Raw genomic sequence first — 23,799 nt, forward strand, 5'->3', positions numbered from 1 at the left:
GCATTTTCTCCTATTTGATTAGCATGCCACCTGCCAGGTTCTCACAGGATTCTTGGAAGAAGAAAACAAAGGAAAAGGTTAGTAGTTTCGTAAGAGTCCATGGCAATCTTCCTAAAATTAAGCGATTACTTGTTTCAGTAGAATGAAAGTTTGTAGCATGCATTGGGAAATGCTGAAAAGGAAAACTAAGGATCATTGAAGTAAAAGCAAATTGCCTGGTAGGTGAAGGAATCAAAAGTACGTCTCCTCATCGTCATCTTCCTGAAAAATCAAAACATGGAAAAGAAAAGGATGAATATTTTCCAAGACCAGACAAGCTTTCCATGGTTACAAGTACAGATAGTCTTTGGAAGAGGAGGGATCAGCCCTATTTCTTCACCAAGAAAAACCAAACTAAAGATTGAGGTAGCGTTGTCTCAAATCTCCTATGCTGCATTAAAAAGGTGCGCTTTGTAAGATCTTCAATTCAAAACAAACCTCTTAGCAACTCGGATCTTAAATCCCCATGACATGTAAAAAAACTATGGATTTAAGGTCCGATTGAGAGGGAGATGAGGGGTCGAACCTTAAGTCTACGGATCTGAGATCACGCGGATCTCCACAGTGAAACAAACACACCAAAGACAAAATGAGTTGCAGGAGAGGAGGCCCTAGTCATGACTTTTCTCTTGAAGCCCATAACTCACTCACTTCTTTTTTGCAGATTTTTTCCAAGTGAGTCAGATCCAGATAGCTAAATACAAGAGAGCCCCCGTCCAAATCAGATCTGGAAGAATAGAAAAAAAAACAAGACCCAGTGACTAGATCGAACCCGCACTCAAACCCGGTTTATGTCAATTCTATTGGAAAACTAAGGTTTCAATCACTCTATTCCCCCCACAATTCCCAACCGTCCATCCCTTTCCGTTCTAAGCAAGCTGGTCAGTGTTGTCTTTATTGAGGGGCCGAATCTCAGGGTAGCATAGCCTAACTTTGTCTGGTAAATTAAAGGCACCGGAAAAAGCTAGAGCGCAAAAGTTAAAACATTTTGTGCACGCACCAAAGTGTTAGGTAGTGAATGTGCCAACAAATTCTTGATCTGATTGAACTGAATGATCTCCTGAGTTGTTTGGTAGTGCCAAAGACACAGAATCTTCCTGCCCATCTATTCATCTTTCTTGCTTTTTGACTCAAAGGACAAGACTCGTGCACTCCCCACCCCTTGGATGTACATAAGCGCCCCCCTGTGACTCTTGTCGGTGTGCCCTCGAGCATGAACACTGCCCTGTCCTGAAATGAGAAGATTGCCATTGGATTCAATAACAGCCATGTGGCGTAGGGCGATGCTCGAGGAACTGAGACTCCCTTCCTTTTTCCTGTACAGGGCTGCTTCCACACATGGGTGAGAGATGTTGCACCTTGTTAACTAGAGTGTCATGCTGATCGCCATTTGCAGCAAAGGAAAATTGATAATCAAACTGATGACCGAACTTTTTTCGAGTTACCGGTTCGACCAGCTATCCTATGCCTCTTAAAGCCAACAGCTATGTAGTAGAGGGCAAACCATGAGTTTTACAAGGATAGTAACATATGACCTGAATTGGTACATAGCCTGATTTTTTTTTTTTTTTTGGGTTAGTGAAGGGAGGGGGTCTTGGGCAAGCAGCCTTTTTCGAGAACATATTACCTAAACCGACATTTGGACTTTCTCTCTCTCTCTCTCTCTCTTTATATATATATATATATATCTGAGATATCAACGGACCAGATTCAAATCACATGCATATTTTACCATATCCACTTTTTCAGATATCCATATATGCATATTTGAATTCAGCAAAAAAATGCTGTACCATATCCAAGTCTCAAATCTAGTATGACGATATGAATCCGATCTGATTCCAACTTTTAAATTAACATCCAACTCCGAATCCAACTTTTAAACCAATAGACATTGAGCATATGATGATTATTAAAAAGTATATCTGATCCAAATCTGAATCCTAATCCAGTCTATATTTACTTAAATCTGAATCCAAATCTGATCCCATGTCATTTTAATCCAATCTGACTTTTTAATTGGATATCAATTTCTTGTCCAATCATTTTTTTTTAATTTTTTATTTTATGTGGTTCAGTCAGATATGGGATGTAAATCGGATATAACATTCCTACTCTCTCTCTCTCTCTCTCTCTCTCTGTTTCTGTGTGTGTGAGAGATAAAAGGAAAAACCACTGATTTTAGATGTTGCGACAGATGCACATGGCTGGATAAGATGTAGCGGAAACTAATATCATTTTTCATGTCTACATTGCATCCTAATAAAATCGGATCTATGAACACATATACATGCATTAACCGTGATTAGGCATATAAAAGCAGCAACCTGCATTCGGTTTTCAATTGTCTAATCTGTATTGAGATCTGACCTCCGGTTGATTCAGATCTGGCATCAGGCAAACACGTTGTAGTATATGGATTTTGACAAATCGGCCCTCACCCGGCTGGAGAGATAAGACATAGCTGGCATTTTCTCATCAGAAGTAGGCCAAATCAAAGGCACATTGTGAACAACTTCGTCTGAGAGCTTGCACGTTTCCTCCCAGTTGTGGTAGGCCTTCAAATCCACAAAATGAAGAACACGAAAAGAAACATATACCGTTATCTGGTAGCTTCACTTAAAAACTTCATGATTCCAATGTGGATTGGAAAACCAAGTTTCCAGAGCCCAAGGAGAGAGAGAAAGAATATAAGTTTGTGTGGAGTTGCATAGAGAAAGGCGACCTACACAAGGGAAAGAGCGCACTGTTTGAAGGCAATTTGATGTTTAGACTGGTGGTCATAATATCATTGCTGCATGGATATTATTTCAGCTTCTAAAGTATTAGCTCTATACTTCTACCATATAAGTTTCTTTCTAATAAACTCATGTCATATGCAGGTCCATATTTTTGCCCGATCCCAAGAATGAGCTTTCAAATTTTGACTTTTTCTTTAAAACAGACCTCGGTTGTACTTGTTACTGTCAGATAGAGGCCTCATATACAAGGAACCTTCACCAGGAGCAAGCCCAGCAGCATCAGATCCGCAATCTTAGTAACCCAATTTTAGGCCCGGTATATCTAAGATTAGATTATCACTTCAATCGAACTAGGGACCAGCCTCTTACCAGCTGCTGGACAACCAATCACACCAAACCCCAGGAGAAACTCAAACTATGGATGAAACATGTGAAAGTAGAGGTGCACACAAACCGAGTCCAGCTCAACTCAACTAAAAAAACTCAAGCTCGAGTTTAGCTTCAACTCGGGTCAAGCTCCATAAAACAGGCTCAAGCTCAATTCGAGCATACAACAACCTCGAGCTTGACTCGCTTAACTTATTTAACTCGTTTCATTTCTTTTCACTCATTTAACTGAGTCAACTATGAATGACCATATAACAAAAACCCACACAAAGAATGTGCATATTCTGCATTCAAATATCCCCTAAAAAAAACTTAGCAACGAAAGATCCCTCATTTATGCAACACCTTGTTTTTTACTCATTCTTATAATTCAACCTCGACTCATCTAACATTTAGAGAAGAGCTTTAGACGAGTTTTTATGAGCGAGTTTTGAGTCTAGCCCGAGTTGACTCAACTCGTTGTGTAGTCCTATGTAAAAACCCCATGCTTTTGGGCATGTGAAAAATGTTTTCCACGTTTATACAACTGATATTTCAATGCATAAGAATTGAGACAATGATAAAAGGTAGGATGTCCTTATTGCACAGGCTTCAGCATAAATGAGGGTCAACTTTTAGGATTGTGACGTAAAAGTGGACACTTAAATGAAATGTTTCCTTTTCAATATCTTGGATTTTATTGTTCTTACGGAACAAATCATGAGATGTAATACGGAACAAACTCGTACCAGTGCTGAGAGATTTGTTCGCTGCAGAACCATGTACACATTCTGTACCCTTCTTTGCAATTTGATGAATTCCAAAAACTTCCGAGACTGTCCATATTAGTAAAGCGTAACGTTCCGGCAATCCTGTTGTTTGTTACATTATCAAAATACTGAAGATCTGACTTGTCTGATGGATGACTACGCCGGTTCAAAGTGTGTTGCAGCACACTGTTTACCTGCAAACACACTAAGCAAGGTATGTCAGGATGGCTCATAATCTGATCTCTCCACATAACAGTAGTATAATATGAAACTGAAAAATTATAATTGGCTGCCCGTTCCCAAAGACTTCACTAAGCATTGAAATAGAATGCACCTTGGATGGCATACTTTTGAGTCCCAACTTCACAACACAGAAATGAGAAAACTGCTTGAATGAACAAATAATTGGTACTTGAATTAAGATTTATTTCCGTCCTTGAACAAACATTTCAATTTTACATAACAAGCATCATATTCCACCTGCTCTAGTGTTGTATACGTAGGAGCTGAGGTTCTCCATATTAGCAGTTCGCTGCTACACATGCTGGCATCCCCTGTTATTGGTACTTTTTATCATCCTATTTAAGTTGAAAAAGGAAGTAGCCTTTTTACATTTTGACCATCCAGGAATCTTCTGTTCACGCTTCCACAGCCTCGTTGCCCACGATGTAAAAATACCCCTTAAATAAGTTGTAACTGCTACCACAAAGTCTCTGCACATAAAAGAAAAGATGGAGAAACTGCAACCATAAAAATGTTGTCTACTGCAATCATAAAAATGCTGTCTCGGACAGAATTACAATAGTGTGTAATTGAATGGTTTAAACTTTAAACTTCATGACATATCTGTCTTTGTAGCTTCTTGAAGGCCCTCGCCAACACTAAAGTTCTACAGGGTGTTCAGAAATATGCTTTTCGTAAATTGAACGTCCAGAAAATATGCTTTGAGTCCAGGATTTCCTCTCAGAGGTTCTGGTTTTAAAGCTTGCTACCTGTAGGAACGCATATTTGACAGGTAAAACGATGAACATAAAATACGCTTTTTTAATAGAACCAAAGGTCTATACAACAGACTCAGACATCTATGCCGTTGTGGCTTCTTAGAAGGAAGTTTCTAATGCATCTTTGTTATCAGTTTGACCAGGTATTTTCCTATGGAGCAAAGTGCAGTAGCAAATTTGATTTGGAGAAAAATGTATCAGGTGTATGTGTGCATGTCCAAGTCCAAACAGAGATGACAACAAGGGAGAGAAGTTCAAATGACATCCATGATTAATCTATTATGCAGTTATCCAAGAAAGTGAACATATGCAGTTTACCATTAAACGACAACTCAATCAAGAGAGAAAAAAAAAAAAAGGGGGGGGGGGAAGAGAGAGAGAGAGAGGTCCCACCAGTTACTTTGTGGAGTACATGGCAAATAAATTTTGATATACTGTGTGTCTTTGAGGGCTTGGATCTGGGATTTTCCCTAGACAGAGAGAACCTCTGAGAAAGAAGCCAAAGAAGAAAAAAAAAAAAAAAAGAATCTACTGCAAGATATGGGAGAACAAAAGAAAAAAAGATCATTGAAACTCATGAGATGCTCATGCTACATGTGCACATGATTGATGTATGGGCAAGCATGGAATATTCGAACACTTTCAAGTTTCAACAGTATCTATGTGATACGAGTATGTAAAATTTCATGTATTTAATCTGCATTGGTACTTACAGTGCAGATTGAGGAGACCGCCCGCCATTTACATAATATACATACAAATAGGCATCAAAATGTTGACTATTGATATAATAAAAACTTGGCAATCTTCGCAAACATCGGAAATTCATCTTCTTGTAGAATAGGATGGCAGATTCATTATAGTCAATCACATGTAAATATACTGCTTTGCACTCGGGGAGGCTTGAAGCATACTTGATAACCTCTTGAACAAGTGAAGAAGCTGCAGGGTATAAAAATATCAGATATACCTAAGTAATCAAAACATAATTGTCGAAGTCACACTGTGATAGCATGGGGATTGGGGACTGACCTATTCCAAGATTCCTATATTGCTCTGCTACACCAAGTGTTAGGATATAAACTAGTGTCTGGTTTGTTCTTGAAGAACCATAACCAAGAATATCTCCTATCTGCAGAGCGTAATGTAGTTAGCCATGCAATTAGTCTAACAATAAAAATACATCCAATACAACCAAATACTAAAGACTAAATAGTACCTCGTTTTCTGTTGCTATCATAACACGTACAGTGACAAAGCCAATTATTTCATCATCATTCCCATCAGGGCGACTTCTGTCTACAGCTGCCCAAGATACGATATCATGACCATTGACCACATTCAAGAAGAACTCTGGTTCATACCTGTAAAGAGAGTCTCATACCCACACTTTAAGCTATTGCTTCACAAAATATATCTAAGCCTACTAGTTACAAAAACAAAGTCCTCAGACATAGCAAGAATCACAACTGGGGATATTTCACCTGATAGGAAACAGCGCGGCATGCATCGCCTCAAGAGCTTCTCGATCAGATGGCCGTATAGGCCTATACACAATATTTTGACCATGTTCAGAAATGTGGATTACCATTGGAGGTGCCGACTACTGTATCCCCCACCAATAATGTTTGTGTGGATAACATTTATCTAGGATATTCTTCCCATGCAAACCATATATGCCACCACCTTAAGACAGCTCTTCCTGTATCAATTGCAGCCGTCTCCATATTAGATTACTGAATGCACCATCAGTATGAACCTGCATTATTTGAAAGGAAAATGATTAATAGACATAGAAACATTTTTCTGCACTAGAAGTGAATTGGATCTGGAAACATCATTTCAGAGCCTTCAGAAGGAAGATCTGATAATCAAAGCTTAAAACAAAATCAACAAGTTGATCAGATACATCATACAATACAAACTGAAATCTGCATGATTTAAAGCTTTATAGACAACACAACACATTAGACTGCCCAACAGCCATATACGTGGCCACATATTATGATGGAAAGAATAGAAAGAGTTCTGTTGATATTGATTTGGTTGACACGGACATATACGGCATGGAGCAAAATTACACACCATTAAAACAGAATATGTAAGGAAAATTACACACCAATGGCAAAAAATATCTTTAAACCACAATTTAACATGGTCAACTTGATTGATCTACACACAAACCAGCTAGTTGAATAATTTTACACACTCATACTTCCTATCAAATTTGAACAGTTTGCTAATTTTAGCAAATAAACTACCACAAATATCCAGGAAAAAGCTCACCATTTCCACTCAAGCAGAATGACAATTTAAGGCTGTCAATTCAGCAACTTAAAAGATGTTCAGACCTTTGGTTATACACTGAATCAAATATCGAACTTAACAATGTTTGAAAGTTCGAAACACTTGGAGTTAGTCCTCCCGCATGAAGGTTAGAACTTAGAGGTTTAGTACCTAGTGAAAATTCCACTAGGTATGGGTAAAATATCATTCACAAGAGATAAACATTGATGATACAATCACAACTACCCAGTCCAAAATTGCTTTGAATTTATGAGGGCAACAATATGCCAACAAAAAGATGGCTATTTCAATCTGTCAATGCATGAACTTATCACACTTAAACATTTAGCCAACTACTAAACTAATGCCCCTTCCATTCATTGTGCCTTGCATCACACAAAGATATTGGAACCCATGAATGACAGGAAACCATATTTTAGTCTCCTTCTAAATGAACTTCAGCAAAGCTTCACAAAACCAGTTGCTACTAAGGTGACACACGAGAATAATCTTGTCAAAAAAGGTCTAGAAATAACATGGGGTTGGACCCTGAGAGAAGATTACCCATCAAAATCTAAGTGTCAAGAACGAACCTAACGTATTTATATTTTTTCAAGCACAAAAACATTATTGATGATTTTTCTCAGCTCGATATTGCTAGTGAGATTCTCAAACTATCCATGTTTGAAGTTTCAAATCCACACACTGCCATATTTCTAATATATGTCCTCTCCTTTGGTTCCATGTATTGGATATGCACAAGTTACCACTTGTAACAGGCATGCCAATTCTAATGCAGGACATACACGCTACATCTTTAAAACTAAACAATGTAAAGGAGTTTTAACTCTTTGTCTTTAGATAGTACATCAGTTTCACTGATTTGGATAGCATCACTCCTAAATAGTTTCTTAAGAATATTTATAATCGCGATCGCCTTCATCTATCCTTTTACTTCTGAAATGATAACACAGATAATGTAGTAATATTTAAACACACTTATTATCTGAATTTAACAAGGATACAACATCAAAAATGCCAGTGCAGTCATAACTATTTCAATGACGTTTTACAAAATTTCAAATAAACATGACGCCTCCATGCCAATACCAACAGGCTTTTGCTTCAATCTCACCTGGAACAAGCTCTCCAGAAATGATAACTCAAGAAGAAGAGAAGTTTCAACAATAACTTCCCAATAAAGTCCAGGAGCCAAGCATCATATAACTTTTGTCATCATCAACCAATAATGTTCAAAATCTCTGCAAATTTTATCCCCATGAATGATAATACATACAAACTTAAAATTATATAGCTTAACTGAAATAAACGTTACACGAACGTAGAGGTACTTCTGCCAAGAGAGTATTGCAATCGCCCTTAAGTACAAGCATTAAGAGACCACTACCAATTATTTCAGTCAACAGGTCACTTAAAGGACACGTACACTAGACATTTTCGTGACAATTCGTCGAGTAATGGATAATGACGGAAGTGTCGGCCTCGCAAAAATTCTAATACTGCTTAGCATTAAAATAAAATGGCAACAAGACGAGGTCTCATGGTACTTCCCAGTTCTTTCCTCAGAAACAGATGGAAAGAAAAATGCTATCAAAGGGCACCTCCAATTTGCAGGAACATGGTTTCCACAGAAAGGAAAGAAAATCACAGAAATACAGAACTCCAGCCCGCACGACCAGAATTCAACTACAAAAAGAGTACCTCCTTAAGGGGCCAAGAAGGACAGAAAAAGAACATACGGTATTCCGTGACTGACGCCACGAAGGAAGCGTAATTCAGATCACGAAAACAATCTCAAACCCTAAGCACACAAGCACGACGAAAAGACAAACTAACCTGAAGCGAACTTCTCCACGAAATCATGGCGATCAAGAACAAGAGGAAACGAAAATCCTAACAACTTAGCGCCCCACAAGAATTTTAAGAAACTCCCACCATTTCAATCGCAGGTGGAAAAGGATCAAAGTTCCACAATGCTGTGCATGATAGGATTTGAGGAACGAAATTCAGGAAGAAATTAAATCAACGTGAATGGGGATTACCCTGATTTAAGGCGCGGAAAATATAAGAGAGACCTCAACCTAAGACGAAGCGAAGAAAAAAAATCTCAAAAAAGAGAGATCTAACCTCGGACAGAGGACAAGAACACGATTTTGAGGAAGACCTGGGAAGGACAGTTTCGTCATGCGATATCTTGCCTACGAATGGATTTCCAACCCAAAGAAGGGAGGATGACGCTCAATTTACTCGAAGCTCACGTTCCGTTACCGAGATGCTGCCAGCTGGTGAATCTTAAAGAAAAAAATGTGCCACTTTGATTAGAATCGGTAGATAATGAATGAACATTATTGGTAATATTTATTTTTTTAGATATTCATATATTCGAATACGAATAAACAAAAGTCATATTGAAATTCGAATATATCTGAAACTGATTTTTATATTCATATCTGAAATCAAATCCAAATTTGAATTGAATTTTGCCGAGTTTCAAAATGTAAGAGCATTATATGTATGATATTTGTCTAAAAATAAATTCAATCGGAACCCGATCGAATATTTACAAATATCAGGGTCCGATCAGATGTCATTTCTTAATCCAAATCCAATTTGATTTCTTGTTCGGATTTTAAAACTTTTCTCATATCAATTTTGTCAAATATATTCAATCAGATATCCGGTTCAAATGACATCTCTCTACTTATTGGTTGCTTAAGGATGCCATGTCTTACATTAATATTTACCGTTTTTAAATGCTTTCTTTTTTAGCAATTTCGTATATGACAATATCTTTTGCCGGTTCATAATTAACTCAGTTGATTCACTGAATCAGTAGCCCGGCTGTTTCTATTCTAGTTTTTATTTCAGTAACTATGTCTTTTGCTAATTCAAATCTTATTAATCATCTCAGCCATAGCAATTTTGGTGGTTTCCTTGCTCTCAACTGGGTAGATAAATGGTTTGAATTCATATGATTTAGATACATTCTAGATATATTTGATAATCTAAACATTCAGAGGTGAGTAAAGAGTAGTTACTACACCCTTTCGACCAAAAACTTTTACAGTTGAGCGTCGTCGTCATCAAAATTTGTAACTATTAATGGATTCCAACCGGCTAAAGTAAATCGGTTCTTATGGATACATTCTTCACTTAAATGTATACTTAGACTACCAAACTTAGTAGACTCTGCGAATTCTCCCTTTTTATATGAAAAATGTGGTTAAAAAAAATTGAAATTGTCTAATTCAGGTTTTTTATTAGATAATAAATATTTTTTATTGTAATTTGAAACAGTAATATTGGAATGTTAGAACATAATACCCATGAGAATCGAACTGACACCATGCTTAGAGGGGCATAAAAAAATGGAATAAAATTATAATACTTCATTGGTTCTTGTGATCCATAGCTATCAAAGAATCATATTGCTTGACCAAATTGAGGTGGGCAATCCTCTTTTCAACCGCCCCAGAAAAGATCTCTGGTTTAGTTATCTTCTTCAACTTTTGTTTAAAAAAGGAAAAGCTTAAAGCTTAAAGTTTCATCTACCCATTAACTCAGAGAGAGAGAGAGAGAGAGAGAGAGAGAGAGAGAGACTATTACTTCAAGAGCTGTCAAGCTTAAAAAAGTTTGATGAGATTCAGATAAGAATCTAAGAAGAGAAAGGAAGGAAGAAAAACAGCATAGGATAGAAAGATGCAAAGAGAGAGCTATCTACCATCAGTTGCAAAGCCAGAATATTTTAGCTAAGGAACATTATCGAGGTCACCAGCACAGGTCTGATATGGGCGCACCATCAAAATTTTTAAGTCATTTTCATTTTTCTAATGAAACTTTCGATGGGAATCTCCGCCTCTGTCCACCATTATTGAGGATTTGAAACTATCTCCAGATATTTCTTGGCTAGTTTTTGTATCGGCCCATGAGTGAGTAACTCTCTCTCTCTCTCTCTCAATATATATATATATATATATATTATGTAGCTCTCCCACTCTCTTAAAAGAAAGGTAGGTGGACTAACAAGAGAAGAAGTAAAGAAATTGTGCCCAAGGTCCAACAGGATCAGTCAAGATCACAGCAAGGAGACATAATCATGTGTAGAAAATGAATGAAAACAACTCCGTCCAGCTAACACATATGGCTCGGCGGATTCAACATACCTAACTCTGATTCCCATGATCACGTTTTATCTACTGAAACCCACCTCACTACACACTTGTTCACTCATGCTTGCTGCCAAAACCATGCAAACAAGTACTATTCTGGGTGTTAGAGTGATCAATTGACCGGACCATACTTCTTCTGGTACATTTGACATGAGGGCACTCCACGGATTCACTATTTGAGTTGGGAGATGGTCCCTACTCCTCTAGAGCAGGGTGGCTTGACAGTGAGTGATGCGCGCAACAGATATGCACCGGAAAAAAACACAAAAAAAAAGAGGGGAATTGGGGTAGTTTGGGATTTTTTCAAAAAGAAATGTCTTTTTGTAGTTAACTTTTTTATATCTTTTTTTTTTTTTTTGTCTTGAGAGGGGTTCCCCATTGTTATTGACTAGGGGTATTTTGGTCATTATATACTCAAATGCACAGTTTTTTTTTTTTTTTTTTTTTTTTTTTGTGGACGGGAAGTGCATATAACCAGTTTGGGTGGGTTGGGAATATTGAAAAGTTATTTATAACAAGGTGCGGCAAATCTTTTTTCACTTTTCAAGCAAGATCAATTTGAGCCATGCTGTCGGGCCAGTAGTTTCTATTTTGAGTGTAAGGGGTACCATTAGTAGAGTCAGATTTTTTTTAGTGGAAGTACTCATTCAATATCTATAATTTTTTGGGACACTTACATATATAACAATAAAATATATCAAAACATTGACATATATATTAAACTAATATTGTGAGGCTGGCAGTTACCTTGTGGCTGGGGGGTGCCAATGCGAATCTATTATGCTGCAAAAGCGGAGTTACTGATACCCAAGTTGAAGTGCAACAGTGTTATTCCGAGATATCGAAAGCAGTCCTGTATCTTAGAGAAACAAGGAGCTTTTTACTGGACAGCCCATGTTCACCGAGAAATTTAAGCCATGCTGGTAAGAAGAAAGTATTTGTTGAGAGGAGGTTTATGGAATCAAGTGAGCAAGTTGAAGGTATACATTTCCTGGTCATGGAAGGGAAATTATATGGGGCCTTGATGAACTCATGTATGACCTAAGATGGCAATTAGGCGATAGTAGAAAGATTATGATCTGGTTGAAAGATTGAAGTTGGAAAGTCCTTAGATCATGTTTTTTAGCCTTAGAATTTGGGAGAATGTATGAAGGCATCAGAAATAAGAAAGATCAAGTTAGATGGAGTGGATTTTTATGGAAGAATAGGTCCAGGAGAGGTCTCCTTCTTGTCTTGTGGATATGTCTTTTTAACATACACGACCCACTGGCCCAAAGTTGAAAATGGGACAGCATCATGCATGGCCTTATCATGTATGCTGAATCCTGAGGAAAAGGAGAGAACCAAATCCAAAGATTTCGGGCAGAAAAGGAGGGAACCGATTCTGGGCCCTCCTAAAAGGCATCTGCTGTCTTGCCCATGTAGTCTATTATGTGGGAGATTCGACTCCCAGATATTTTCAAGTGTTGACCTATTAACGAATTTCTGGATCTACGCTTATTTTCAGCTTTCTGAAGCATTTCGCCCACTAACCGTTCCCATCACTTTCAGAATCTTATTTAAGCGATCCCCTCTTCTTATTCATCTTCTAGAATGTCTTCTTCTATTGGAGTTCAATGAAGTTATTCTTCCAAGTATATAAGGGGTTAAGGAAGCTTCTGAAAAAGCAAGAGAGGTACTCCATAGATGAGGTGGATGGCACATCAGAGGCTTCCAAGTTGTTGGGTGCGACACCCTATATCTTCTCTCTGGATGGTAAGGTACCCCATTGAAACTAATACCAGTTCTTACTTTCAATGATCAGGAAAAGTTGCACCACCAATCGAAAATATGAAGTAATGGGAGAATCTCAATAACATTAAGAATTACAGTTTAGCAGAAGATTGCCTTAACGATTTAGCTTTTTTCAATTGAAATGGCAGTTAGATGGATAAGGGGGTGCGGCTGTTTAATGAGTGATCATGGTCATTGACAATCAGGTGGATAAAAGGAAATGGGTGAAAACATCGAGCGTTGAACCATAAAAAGGCTACTTCATAAGAAATTAATAAGCTGAAAACTCAAGCAGTCTAACTGTAAAACAGAAGGCTTTTCTGGTTCCTGCTTGTGAAGCCTCCTCCTGTGGAAGCAGAGAAAACCAATCTCTGCTGCTTGAAAGCAGACATGGAAAGGGCACCAAGCCAAAAAAGTTCCGGGTGCAGTCGTTTTCTTCTTTCCACCTAAAATTAAGCCTTCATTAACAATATATGAATATAACATACCAATCATACAAGGACCCACACCTCAATAGAACAGATGGAAGTATATTGACAAAGAACAAAGTGCCTCTCTCATTACAACACCGTCCAGAAAAAGGTGAAATTGACTGCAATATGGAAAATGTGGGCACTCTGCTTTTCCTAGACCGTGTTCATCTGCAAACTGAACTCCAATCTATTAGCAAACTACTGTAGCAAGACTTGCACAATGCGGCTAATAGCAGTGCCAATTCGTCTTCTCAAATTCCTTACTGCAGACTGAGTTTCATAGATAAAGAAGATGTCTTCGTCAAAGGTTCTCAAAGGAAAATTGAGGGCTGGGACTCCTTGCTGCTGTATCTGATGCAGTGGCAAGGCCCTGCAACATTCTGATAATCTCAGATGTGTCCTCCAGGTAATACTTAGCTTTACTTGGCTTCTGACCAACTGTACAAGCAAAGACCTCAGCCACTGGTGATAAAGAAGGACCAGACACAGCACTTGTGAACACCTCAAACATATCTTCATCAGATCTGTCATCTCCAATGCAGAGAACAAAATCAGGCAGCATGCCTTTCTGCTTCATTAATGAAAGGAGGCGCTCTGCTACCACACCTTTGGTAACACCCTGCATTTGAAGAATGAGCATGAACAATGCGGTTCATAGTACCAGTTGTCCTAATGTTGAAGAAACACAAAAACTATCAAAAATTACCTGTGGCTTAACTTCCACAATATGCTGACCAGTTTTCACGGACACTGGCTCATTAGCAAGAACACTGTCAAGATGGTCAAGAAGTTCTTTGGCCTGGCATGCCCCAAAATCAGGGTCAGCATACTGATAATGCCAAACCAGCGCACTCTCCTTGGTTTCAATGGTGGAACCATCAGTTGTTCCAGTATACAACTTCATTACAGGCTCCGCAACTTGCTTCCAGTCAAAATCCGTGACTGATACACAGGTTTCCCATTCAGCATCACGCTTTAGCCTGATCAGGTGTTCAATCAAAACCAAACGAGCCAAATTCACATTAGAAAGCAGATATAACCAGGATGTGAGGAGGCATTTACTATATAAATGCTGAGCTGGACCAAATTATTGAAAAATGAAAACCCAAATGGAAACTATGAGACTTGGAACATGGTTGTCCTAAGATGGGCAGACATTAAATGAGCATTAATACAAACAACAGGTGATTGACAAGTGTGTCACCATTATCTAGCTTCCCTATCAGGAAACTAGTATCTCTAGCACAGAAGTTTGTTGATGAAGGTGAGATCCTCATGTGAAATGCCCAATCTATGTGATATCAGGCAGTTCAGAAAACGATAAACAGGTCATAGGATGCACTGTCGTCACTGTGACGACTCTAAATCCAATATGAATGCATGAACCACAAGTAAAAGAACTATTATTATATTAATGGCAATCTGGATAGATACTATGACTATCATGTGCAAAATAAAAGATTAATGATGAACGAGGGTCAGGGAACTCCTCCATTCGAAAATCGACAAGCAAGAAGATTGACAAATTATTGTTATTAAGTGCCTTCTGTAGCACTGGTAAAATTTATTTTGGCTTCAGATAGGAAACATAGCCTCACTCATGAATGGGCAATTGACAATGAAAGATATTCCGTTTTCTTCCTCAAACAAAGCTATTATAATTATTAGTGAAGACAATTACCTACTGTGCACTTTCATGTAGAGGTGCCCATGGTTCTAGATAGCCAAGGTGAAAAAGAATAGGAAACCGAGTAGGGAGATCTTACAAAATTTAGGAAACCAAAAAAAAGAGAAACATGAGAAATTTACCTCAGAAAATAACCATGTTCAGCAGCAATCCCCAACTTTTCACAGGGAGAAAACCATTCAGAAAGAGTCTTCTTGCCTCTCCCGCTAACAAGGAAAACAACATTTTTGGGATCTCTGCACAAGCTGTTGAGTATACCAATAGCCTCAGAAGTGGGAGTTTTGTTAATGGAAGTCTGTGGCATCATAGTACCATCATAATCCAAGAGGATTGCCCTCTTCTTGGTTCTCTTGTATGCTGAGACTATGTGTTCAACTGAGAGCTTCCTGAAATTTGGATCGAGTGCAATCACCCTGAATCCTAAACCAAAACCGATCCCCCAGCATCTCTTCTTTATATGGTCCCTGCATGCTCTCTCTAGATCTTGCAGGAAGCTGTGAGCCCAGTATCCGACATCATGAGTACTCACATATCGGTAATGTTTCTCATGCCGGAATTGCTGTTCAGACTCCTGCAGTATAATAGCAGAATTCATGGCTTCAGCTACAGCATCGATGTTCCAAGGATTCACTCGAATTGCTCCGCTAAGAGATGGGGAACAACCAATAAACTCTGAAACCACCAGCATGCTCTTCTTCGGTGCTGATGGGTTCAGTTCCAGTGTCCTGTCCAACCTGTCATTCCCTTGCCTACATACGATATACTCGTACGGTATAAGATTCATTCCGTCTCTGACTGCTGTAACAAGACAGCACTCAGCAATCACGTAGTATGCAATCCTCTCATAGAAATGAAGTGGCCTGTCTATGAGCACCACAGGCTCATAACCAGGCCTTCCAAATTTCTCATTAATACGTTTCACAGTATATTTAGTTTCAGTCTGCACTTCTTGCACATCTTTCCCCCGACCTCTTGCGGGGTTTGCAATTTGAACCAAGACCACCTTCCCACTCCATTCTGGATGTTGATGCAGCAGCTGCTCCATAGCCAGCAGCTTCAAGCTGATCCCCTTGAATATATCCATATCATCCACTCCAAGCAACACAATCCGATCCTTAAAGTTTTCTTTAAGTTCAGCAACTCTGGTTTCAGTCTCTGGAAGATCAAGAACAGATTGAAGCTGACCCATGTGAATCCCCACAGGCAGAATCTTAATGCCTACAGTGCGACCATAGTACTCTAGCCCAATATAACCCCTCTTGGACTTGTAGCTCAGACCAAGCATCCTGCTACAGCAAGAAAGGAAGTGTCGGGCGTAGTCAAAGGTGTGGAATCCAATCAGATCGGAGTTCAGGAGAGCCCGGAGGATCTCGTCTCTAACAGGAAGAGTCCTGTAAATCTCAGATGAAGGAAACGGACTATGAAGGAAAAATCCGAGCTTCACTCGATTGAACCTCTTTCTAAGGAATGTCGGCAAAATCATCAAATGGTAATCATGTACCCACACAAAATCGTCATCGGGACTTATTACCTCCATTACTTTATCAGCAAATATTTTGTTAACAGAAACATATGCCTGCCAAAGAGATCGCTCGAACCGGCCGCCCAAATCCGGTGACAGAGGCAGCATGTAATGGAACAGGGGCCAGAGTTGCTGCTTACAGAAGCCATGGTAGTACCTGCTGAATAAATCAGGAGGGATAAATGCCGGCACACATTTAAAAACTTCGAGCAAAGTTTGAGCTACATCTTCCTGCTCGCTGGGATCTATTTCCTCTTTCAGACATCCCACATAAATCACCTCAATATCCTCACCTAGCCCATCTTTTAGTTGCAAAAGCAGTGAGTCTTCGTCCCAACTGAAATCCCATCCACCGCCTTCGCTCCGGTAATGAGCTCGAAGAGGTAGCTGATTGCCCACAATGATCATCCGCTCCTGTGCAACAGACGAGGGACCATCTGAAACAACACTGTTGCTGTTCTCATCGTCTAAGTCTGATATGATTCCAGCGACTGTCATCACTCTAGGAAGCCTTTTCCCCATCCGCCCAAATGTAGGCGACTCCCCGGAGACAAGGTCCAGGAGATTGGAATACGACCTCGACACCATTTTTGCCGAATCTGAACTTAAAAATCCTAGCAAATATTCAGAGATCAAAAGAATTCCCTTCAACCAACCTACAGACACAAGCTGAGCACGCCCCCAGCAGGAACTTTTCAAATGAATCAGGTATCTTCCCCACCAGAAAACAAATTCTCAAACCACAAATCAGACGGCAAGAAACTCAAATACACGAACGCTGAAAAAAAAAATCACTCGAACACGAAAACCTCAAAGGGGAAAGAATCTCCAGCTGTCACAAGACAGCCTCAAGAAACGCATAAAAAACGCTTGCTTCCCATTCTCTCCATTAGCTTCTCCACCCCCAAAGAAGAACAAAGAGATGAAATCAAAACACCCAAGCAGGAGGAAAACTAAGAGAAGAAAACCAAAAGACAAATGGCAACCGATGCTGTTCTAGCACACCAACATCACAATTAACCCATAATTCACTCAAATCAAACCCCCCACACTGATTCTACAGCTAAACTGCAACCACCCAATTACCACAACAAGTAAAAGAAAAAAAAAAATCTCCACCACCGCCCAAACTTACTGCTTAAAAATCAAGCTAGCTCACTCCATAAAATGCAGCCAATGCGGTTAAGCAAAAATATCTGCAGCAAAGAAAAAGTGGACAGAGGGAAACCCACTAAGGATGATATCAACAAAAGCAAAAGCACTGGTAATGGCGATGCTTAACAAAAGGGAGGAGAGAGAGAGAGAGAGAGAGAGAAGGCCAAAATGCAACCTCTAGTCAGCTAGGGCGTATAGTTCTCCCTTTGATTTCCTTTTCCTTCTAATATATATCCAGTGCTTGTGCCTAGCGTTTGCGCTCTCCTCACTCTTCCTCCCCTTTATCTGGCTGCGAGAAAGAAGAAGAATCATGGTTAAACTTCTAACCATGGTCAGTAACGGTCCACTTCTCCGCCAACCAGCATGTGCCATGCGCCTCCCCGGGCGCATGATGCTTCCTTGTCCCCTCTGGACAAGATTCTGACCATGGTTGGCGAATCTGGTCCGTGGTGCTCCCATGGTTGGCCTGGCCCCCGCCCCTGCTTCCCGGATTTAATGGCCGCGTTGCAGCGTGAGCCGCACCAGGACTAAGTTGGGTCTCACTATTTATGGTGCGATAACAAAAAGGACGTTGGCTGCTAGGCGACATGCTCATGGCGATGGTGCTCCCCCACTGCTTTCTTAGGTTCTCTAAGCTCATAAAAAAGCTTGTCCCCTTTCTGTTGAGGCATGTGCTTGAGCATGCCACAGAGGCCCTGCCTGGCCCTTTTCTAGAATGCGACTGAGTTCGTGAAATCGAGGGCATTTCTGGTCTTATGTCATGAACTTGGTTTTTCTCACTAATAAAGAAAACTCAGTAGGGGTTCCTTTTTTTTGGGTTGTGTTCCCGTTAGGACTGCACACCAAGTCAAGCCAGCTCAAGCTGGATTCAAACTTGCTCATCAAAACTCAACTTGTTCATAAATGACTCTAGCTCGAGATCAAACTTAAACGAGTTGAGTTCGAGTCGTAAAACTTCGACTTGTTTAAATTGAACTTGGCTCGACTCCATAATGAATGCTGAAATATAACAAGAGAATGGTTAGACGAGTAGCAACTAAACGAGCTTAACAAGTATAAATTACCACACGATAGTATCAGATTTGTTAATCACGTATTCCCCACCCATTTTATATTGCGGTACCATAAATTTGGGGTTAAGGGGTACTACTATAAGAAAGCTTATATTTGAGAGGCACCAATATGCAATAAACTAAATTAAAGATCGGTAGTAGTGTGTAAAGAAAAATAAATTATATGGGTCCGTAGGGCATTGCCCATTTTACGTTATTAAATCACTCAATTATAAAGTTTTTCTAATTTAACTTTTAGCTGAAAATTTGACGGAGTATGAACATTTCACATAAAAAGTAAAGCTCTTTCTGCATATAAATAAATTTAGAGTCATAATAATATGAGGTTAGCACATTATAATGAAATTTTTGATGGGCTGGCGTGGGCCAAGTAGCTCCGCTACTACAATCTTTCTACTGCGTCCGATAGCGACTCAATAATTGCTGAAACATCCATGAGGCTTTGCTAAGAGACACCATTAATGTGAAACACATGATGTTATAGGGAAGAAATTGAGTCTCGTTGCTTTTTCTTATTGCCCTACTCTCTTGGAGGATGCTCGATTCAATTAGCAGGTCGTATTTCATTGTCAACTTTTCTAGAACTATTTGCCTTTAATTTTAGAGGTTGGCAAGTTAAAAATTTTCACTTTAACTAGCTGTCTAAGTTAGAAGGTCATATATGTCCCGCATCTTAGGGTTGATTGATGTTAAAAATGTATAGTTGGCAAACTCGCCGATCCGAGTCGTGAGTTGCCCGAGTTGCATGGGATTGTCTACTTACTAGATAACGAGTCAGGGTCCGCAGAGCCCGACGACTAATTACATGTTTTGATTTTGTTACACAATATTGCTGAAGACTGAAGTTTGTTATTTTTTGAATTATAAAATATCATAAATTTTACTAAATATGTACAAATACTCATATTACAGGGCAGGAGCTATGGCCCTCATGGCATTATAAAATATCATAAATTTTACTAAATATACACAAATACTTATACTACATGGCAAGGGCTATGACCCCCATGACCTTTTTTAAGGAAAAAAGAAAAACTTATTGTAATTTTCAAAGAGTTTAATTTGATCCATATAAATTTTGAGAAATATGGTTCGCCTCCTACCAAAATTTTGAAAAATATATTTTAGTCCCGCCCCCAAGAAAAAGATATTATTAGCTCCCCCTAGCTTAACTTTTGGCAGAATGACAGAACCAGACTCAAGTATCAAGTTTTTTTCATCTCAGAATCTACTTTACATGATTTTGTGAAGCAGTTAAATATAGAATATCTAAACACTCATGGGCGTTATTTCTTTGAAAATTAAACACATTCCCTTGTGGATTTCATTTTCCTAAGAAAGCAACATGGATATATCAATAAATTGACCTTCTTTGGCTGCACTTTCATTCCTCACTGGACATAAATGCTCTTCTGTCTTTTGTGAGAATTCCATTCCCCCTACCAATTTTATGCCCGGAACAAGTTTCCACCAAGCGTGATACCAATGAGTAAGATAAGAGATTGCAAATGGATCTGATTCAGAGTCCTTAAATGTGTCAGAAGCCGAGAAAATGACAAAACCTTCATCTTATTAGATCCAAACTGTTTGCAGCCGATGATATTAGCATTTAAATCGATGATATTAGCATTTAAATCTGTCAGATGTGGATGTTGCTGAGAGAACACTAATGGTTTATGGTGCTTTGACAGTTTTTAATACTTTTAGCAATGGTTCACTATGTTATCAATGACAATACTTAATTTTTAGTTGTCTGGCAACATTTATCATTTGATATATTTCAATTCACCATCATCATCAGTTGATCTGATCCCATGACTAATTAAGGATGCCTCATGTCATGTTTGAATCATTTTTTGTATATTTAATTTTTCTCATTTTTAAATATTTTTTTACGACTTTTTATCTTCTTAAAATATTTTTTTTTGACCCCACCTTAACTAACTTAAAAAAAATTGCATTAGAAAAATAAAAAATTGTTAGTTGTGCAATATATTTTTTTTTATTTAGGTTCAGTTTGGCCTTACTCAGATCCAAAGTTGAACTATTTGGCCCACCATAGAACAAAATCCTGGCTCCGTACTGATTACGAGTCTTTCTTTTATCAAGTCCCAATGAAATTGCATCGCAGATCCAAATTCCATATTCATAACTGAATCTGATATTGTTTATAACATCCAAACAGATGCTTCCAAACTTTTAGATCAATAACGTCCGACTCAAATGTGCACCATAGATTTCACGTGGGTTTTCTCCAAAAACCAACGAGTCTCTCACTTTTGTCCCTTCGACTTGAAGCTATCCTAACCAGTGTTGTAAAAATCGGTTGGTAGATCAAATAGGCAGCACTGCTGAGTGCTGATCCGATAAATTCGCCAAAAATGCATAAATTTTTTATTTTTTTAATAAAAAATAACCGAAAATTATGTAAAAAATTAATCTGAAATAAATTTTGGATATTTTAAAAATAATAAAAATCTGAATCATTTAGATACCAGCCGCCTAGTTCTTCATACAACTTATTGAAAGGGAAAAAAAAAAAACCAACGTTTATCTTCATGCAGCAGAAAAAGATTCCTTACCTGTAGATTTGTCCATCTCTCTCTAAACAAGGAAGAAAAAGTTGGCAGGAGGAAAGGAAACAGAGATGATGACCTTCACCTCTCTATTAGCCATGTTCTTAGCCTTCATCTCCACTCCATCACTCCATCCACACTGGCTATCGGCGTGGCGCCATCATCATAGACCAAGTTATTTGTTAACGCATTCTACCTCCAATTACCTGATGCCACAAGGCAAGCTCTCTCGCATGGTATTCGGGGATTGTAATATTTTATCGTCGCAGATAAATTACCGTAACACTCAAATCGCCCTCTTATCATCGTAAATTTAATAAATTGAAAAGGAAGTGAGTCATCGCTAAAAACTTGGTGAATTTTTCTGGATGGTGCATAATTGGAAGCAGTAACATGTTACTAGACAAACTTCTGTATGGGTATCTGAAAAGAAGGTGATTGTTCTTAGTCTACTGTCATTACTACTGAAGCAACTGAAAAACTTGCAGAGGAGCTTTTCACACTCATATGGTATTATGGAGGCTTAGTTTTACTTTTTCTCTTGTCATTACTACTATGACTGACTTTTGATACAAACTGTGAGTCTGCGTGGAGCCATCAATACGCTATAATGGTCGATAGATTTGATCCTGCAAATGGTTTACACGGTCACTGCGGCTACGTGCATGGGAAAGCGCTTCTCTGCCCACAAGGAAACTTCGCTTCGTGAACCTGTGGGACATTGTTTTCTCTATATCTTATATATCGAAGTCATGCATCGACTCCTTGTTTCTATATTATGTATTCTCTAAAGATCATGCATTCTACTGGTTCAATACTAATTTGACGCGTTACCTCTTTGTTTGTGCTTAGAATTTCAATAAATTTTTTATGCTAGAGCTAGAAATCAAAGAAAATCTATTCCAATATATAGAGTTAGAATGTACGCATGACATGCATGAAGTAGGTTGTGTTATATATATATATATATATATATGAACAATGACTCTAATTATCTAAAATTTTCAATCAATTAAGACCGTCAATCTAAAGCAGATGAAGAGTTCAGAGAAAAATAAGAAAAAAAACTGCAAACTAAACATTAGAACATAAAAATGCTTATCATTTTTTTTCTTAACCATCAATAATGTTGGATGGAACGATACAGATAGATGATTGAGTGATTTAAAAAAGTTAAAGTCATTATTCAATATATATATATATATATATATATATATATATATATATATGAACTTGCAGCACGTGTCCGCAGCACGTGTCCACATAGTATATGTGTATATTTTGTTTTGTATAAGGGTAGTGAAACAAACTTTTAATGGGCAGCCCTTTCTGCTATGCTCTATTTTTTTCATTCAGAAATCATAACAGGTTAAAACTCAGTAAGAACAAGAAAGCATGAAGTATGGCTTGAATTTTATGACACGATTCACCTAACTTGTTGATTTTTTTAGTATCATTGTAAAATCCAATCTCCAGAACAAACTTTTGTGACATTATTTAAAAAAAAAAATATGTAAGAGAAGGCAACTAGGAATTTAGTTCTAGCTGCGAGCTCAGGCCTAACGTTCAAAGATTACTTTTAAACCCAATTTTTTATATACAATTCTCAATTGAACCTTCTAAGAAAAAGAAAAACCTAAAAAGCACAAATCTGCACGGAACTAGATGGGTGAGTGAGTGCTCATTTGGAACAACGAATCTAGCGTGACGAAGAGGACATTGAAGTGTAAAGAAGCTGGAGCAGTGGAACAGGCAACCAATGCTCAGTGGTTGAGCTAGAAATTAATTTGTAGATGAAGAACACTAATATAATAAATCTTAGATTTAATAGGCACTAATATGTAATAAATTAAATCATGTAAAGTGACTAATATGTAAATAAAATAAATTATGTGAGTCCTTATAGGCAGCTGCATACACAAGCACACACCTAACTCCTCCAATAAAGTTAGGGCATAGCTGATTGAACCAACCAATGATACGAAGCCACACAGCCACTGATTCGATTAGGTTTGGGATTTTATGTCATCGGACGAGCGACAAAGTCTCTTGTCCCGGAACGGCAAAAAACAAAAAGAAAGTAACATGCAGAAGAAAAATATAGTTTCATGATATTTAGCATTTAACATTTTTAATTTAATATGTAA

General features: G+C 38.3%; 2 protein-coding genes across 15 annotated transcripts; both read right to left on the reverse strand.

The window, feature by feature from the left end:
• Positions 1-3,766: 3,766 nt before the first annotated feature.
• LOC116266417 (histone acetyltransferase MCC1) lies at positions 3,767-9,476 on the reverse strand. Of its 11 annotated transcripts, none has more exons than XR_007575113.1 (8): positions 9,061-9,260; positions 6,402-6,676; positions 6,137-6,281; positions 5,950-6,049; positions 5,631-5,859; positions 4,397-4,629; positions 4,251-4,301; positions 3,767-4,110 (listed from the first exon to the last, which is right to left on the reverse strand). XR_007575113.1 is itself a non-coding variant. In XM_031647634.2 (7 exons), exons 3-7 carry the CDS (start codon positions 6,506-6,508, stop codon positions 4,452-4,454), a joined length of 759 nt encoding a protein of 252 aa, XP_031503494.1. In that variant the 5' UTR covers positions 6,509-6,676; positions 8,339-8,465; positions 9,352-9,474; the 3' UTR covers positions 4,306-4,451. The 11 variants fall into 11 exon arrangements, 7 of the variants coding, with proteins under 7 accessions (XP_031503494.1, XP_031503493.1, XP_031503491.1 ...); XR_007575114.1 differs by having other exon boundaries at positions 3,767-4,121; XR_007575111.1 differs by lacking the exon at positions 4,251-4,301.
• A 4,181-nt stretch (positions 9,477-13,657) lies between these two features.
• On the reverse strand, positions 13,658-18,485 carry LOC116265608 (alpha,alpha-trehalose-phosphate synthase [UDP-forming] 5-like). 4 transcript variants are annotated; one of them, XM_031646334.2, is made up of 5 exons: positions 18,179-18,485; positions 17,984-18,044; positions 15,449-17,447; positions 14,346-14,619; positions 13,658-14,258 (listed from the first exon to the last, which is right to left on the reverse strand). In XM_031646334.2, exons 3-5 carry the CDS (start codon positions 17,434-17,436, stop codon positions 13,941-13,943), a joined length of 2,580 nt encoding a protein of 859 aa, XP_031502194.1. In that variant the 5' UTR covers positions 17,437-17,447; positions 17,984-18,044; positions 18,179-18,485; the 3' UTR covers positions 13,658-13,940. The 4 variants fall into 4 exon arrangements, with proteins under 4 accessions (XP_031502194.1, XP_049936786.1, XP_049936788.1 ...); XM_050080829.1 differs by having other exon boundaries at positions 15,449-17,462; XM_050080831.1 differs by lacking the exon at positions 18,179-18,485 and having other exon boundaries at positions 17,984-18,172.
• Between the last annotated feature and the right edge of the window lie 5,314 nt (positions 18,486-23,799).

Source organism: Nymphaea colorata, chromosome 12 (assembly GCF_008831285.2).
Source record: "Nymphaea colorata isolate Beijing-Zhang1983 chromosome 12, ASM883128v2, whole genome shotgun sequence".
Lineage (NCBI taxonomy): Eukaryota > Viridiplantae > Streptophyta > Magnoliopsida > Nymphaeales > Nymphaeaceae > Nymphaea > Nymphaea colorata.